The 3077-nt window shown below is 37.8% G+C and overlaps 1 protein-coding gene across 2 annotated transcripts in view; it reads left to right on the top strand.

Moving 5' to 3' along the window:
* Positions 1-1817, top strand: part of slc25a33 (solute carrier family 25 member 33) — a 10364-nt gene extending 8547 nt beyond the window's left edge. For both annotated transcript variants that reach the window (XM_010790778.1, XM_010790777.1), the window contains exons 6-7: positions 78-358; positions 463-1817. In XM_010790778.1, the coding sequence (XP_010789080.1) occupies positions 78-358; positions 463-662 (481 nt within the window). In that variant the 3' untranslated portion in view covers positions 663-1817. The remainder of the gene's footprint in view (positions 1-77; positions 359-462) is intronic.
* The last annotated feature ends 1260 nt before the right edge of the window (positions 1818-3077 follow it).

Genomic DNA, 3077 nt, shown 5'->3' with positions numbered 1-3077 from the left:
AAAAAAAAAAGATAAGATGATCATCAACAGTTAAATGTAATTTTGGCACTAATGAGCGTGCCCGGTTTGACTTTCAGAGCCAAAGGAGAGAAGAAGATGAATGCACTGCAGTGTGCCCGCTATGTTCACAAAACAGAAGGTGTGCGGGGCTTCTACCGAGGCCTGACTGCATCCTATGCTGGCATCTCGGAGACCATGATCTGCTTCCTCATCTACGAGACACTGAAGAAACACCTCGCCAAGAACCAATACAACTCCCCGAACAATGAGAAGGAGAAGGGAGCCTCGGTCTTCCTGGGTCTGATGTTGGCAGCTGCTTTTTCAAAGGGCTGTGCTTCCTGCATTGCTTATCCTCACGGTAAACACTTACATCCAATGTTTGTCTCTTGCAAATCCACAACATAATGCCAGGGAGAAGTATTTATGGAAATGACTTATGCCCTCTTTTTTTTGTCTCCACAGAGGTCATTCGGACAAGACTGCGTGAAGAAGGCAGCAAGTACAAATATTTCTTCCAGACGGGGAGGTTGATAGCGGTGGAAGAAGGCTATGCAGCTTTTTATAGAGGACTCATTCCACAGCTCATCAGACAAATCCCCAACACGGCCATCGTCCTCTCCAGCTATGAACTCATTGTCCATCTGCTGGGAGAGTCCAAGTGAAGAGAAGGCTTTTTGGTTGGGATCTTCCTGCCAAACAAAGGAGGCCACAAACAGCCCATGACACGCTTGAAAAGTGACTTTTGAAAATGCACCACATAACTGGGTTTAATGTGGTGCTACAGAGACTTCTATGGTGGAACTGAAGCAGGTTGTACTGTTATCCAAAGAGCTAAACATATTATTTTATTGAAAGCTTGTTAGGAGTTCATCAAAAATAACTGAAGGAGTTTTGTGGTACTTATTAAAACTCCAAACCTGTGAAAGAGGTCATCTTTTTAGAAGACTAGTGTTAAGTTAATTAAATTATTTTATGTTTTGTTATTTTACCGTGTTTGTTTCATTTTTATCAGTGTACCACCATACATAACTGCGCAGGTTGACTCTCTTAGTTAATGAAGGGAAGTAATTCAGATAATGTGCTAATAGTGCTGTTTCTTGCAATGTAATGAGCACGCACATCAGTTAGAGATTTCCGTTTCACAAATACCATGTGCTGGTTTTGAGTTTTGAATTTTGAATTACAGAGAAATGTATCATATTTTAATTAATATATATATAGTTATACAGGGGTATCTGTATGTTTTTCTTTGTAGGAAAAGAGACCTTATGAGAGCATGGATGCTTATTCGACCAATGGATCCATAAAATGCATCAAGAAACTTTATTACTTGGTGGTTGACAATACAGAAATCTACCTTTTACTAAAAGTAATGAAAGCAGAAGAGCCGAGCACTGTTGCGCTTTAAAGATGACAACATCACAATACACAAGGGACTAGTTGGCTGGTTATTTTGAAGTCCAAATATTCTGTTGATTTCATTTAATGATGTATTACTATCTGGTGAAGATTTGACTGAAAAATAACGTCAAGAGTTCTCTTGTAAGAGACCTATGTTTTCCTCCTTTTGGGACTATTTTTTATTTATCCAGCCTTAACTGTCCAGTCAATGCTCTCCTTCGCTCTCTATTTGAATGGTAGTATGTTAATGCTGGGACTGAACATCAGGATGTGTTTTTTCTAATAATTTTCATCCACATACTGTTCATTGTTGAGATGTGTTACTGTTTTTTTCCAGTAATGCCTGCTTCACATACATTCTCCGATCTGGAAACAAGTCTTCCTCATAATACCATATAAAAGTTTTCACCCCCATGGACTTTTTCATGCTCTATTTCTTTAAATCACGGTTGAACTCAGAGCTCAACTTTTATGACTTTGAGTATCATGGAGGAAATCAAATGTGTGCACATTAACCAAGATTAAGTTAAAAAAATAACCTGGGTGCAAAAAGTAATCTGCCTAAAGTTGGAAATCAATTGTGAGCTACCTTTGGCAGTGTTCACAGTCTTGAATCTTGAGTTGAATTTTAATTAGTTTACACACCAAGACAATGTGTCATAGGTCACAGTTCTCTTTCAGACCAAATCCTGTTTTCGTTTTCCTGCCTTCACAAACTGTTACGGGCTCAAGAGGAAGTGACTCTGCTCCTGATGACTCGTAGTCTATCATGGATACAAATGAGGTACTTAAAATGCAAAAAACAAAAGAAAAAAACGCAATGTTTCCAGGCACGAGAACGTCTAGTCATCTCAGACAGGAAGAAGAACAATGCCTTAGGGGGCTTATTGGCTCAATTTGTTTATGAAATGACTTGTTACACAACATGGATCAGCATAATGGATGTGTTCTTCCTGGTGTGGTTTTTGTATGATTCATCCACATTGTTCTCTCCAACTGGAAATAACTGCCTCATGACAAACAAGGTCTAACTGGGAGGGCGGAGCAGTAGGAGATTTGTGTTGGTGTTCAATTTCTAAATGGTAATTTGGGTCAAGGATAATGACTGAGTGCAGGCTACCTATTGCCGTCTGTTCTTTCCTCACTCTGAAACGTGAACAATAGGTCTATGTGTTTTTTAAGTCTACATTCCCTTGTTGTGCTTCAACGTTCAGTGTTTCATTTATAGCACAGGAAAAAATGCCATTTTACTATTACGCTGCAACGTTGTTATCAAGTCTTTATGACCCTGATTAACATAAATAATATACAGTATTTTATGTCAAAGTGACCTTAATTAATAATAAACTGAATAAGAAGACACCCAACCTATTCCCACTTTGGATTTGATCCCATATGACATCTTTGCAGCCTATGTGTACAGAAGGAACAATTATAAGATAAATAACAGGGACCAATTATGATTTAAATATAGATATGCCATGTATTTACAAGATAGACTTGAAAATGTTATCTAATAACTGATCTTTAAAGCATTAGTAGCCTTAGTTATCTATTAACCATTAATGTTAAGTTAAACAAATAAACCCTTTGTAAATGGTTACTTATAACAATTGAGTTTTTTAGAGCTGAAATTATGAGATTTGCTGTGTGGTAATAAAGCAATAAGGAAAAGG

The sequence above is a fragment of the Notothenia coriiceps genome, unplaced genomic scaffold (assembly GCF_000735185.1).
Source record: "Notothenia coriiceps isolate Sejong01 unplaced genomic scaffold, NC01 NC01_scaffold00034560, whole genome shotgun sequence".
In the NCBI taxonomy this organism is placed as follows: Eukaryota; Metazoa; Chordata; class Actinopteri; order Perciformes; family Nototheniidae; genus Notothenia; species Notothenia coriiceps.
This window is presented reverse-complemented; position numbering and strand designations above follow the sequence as displayed.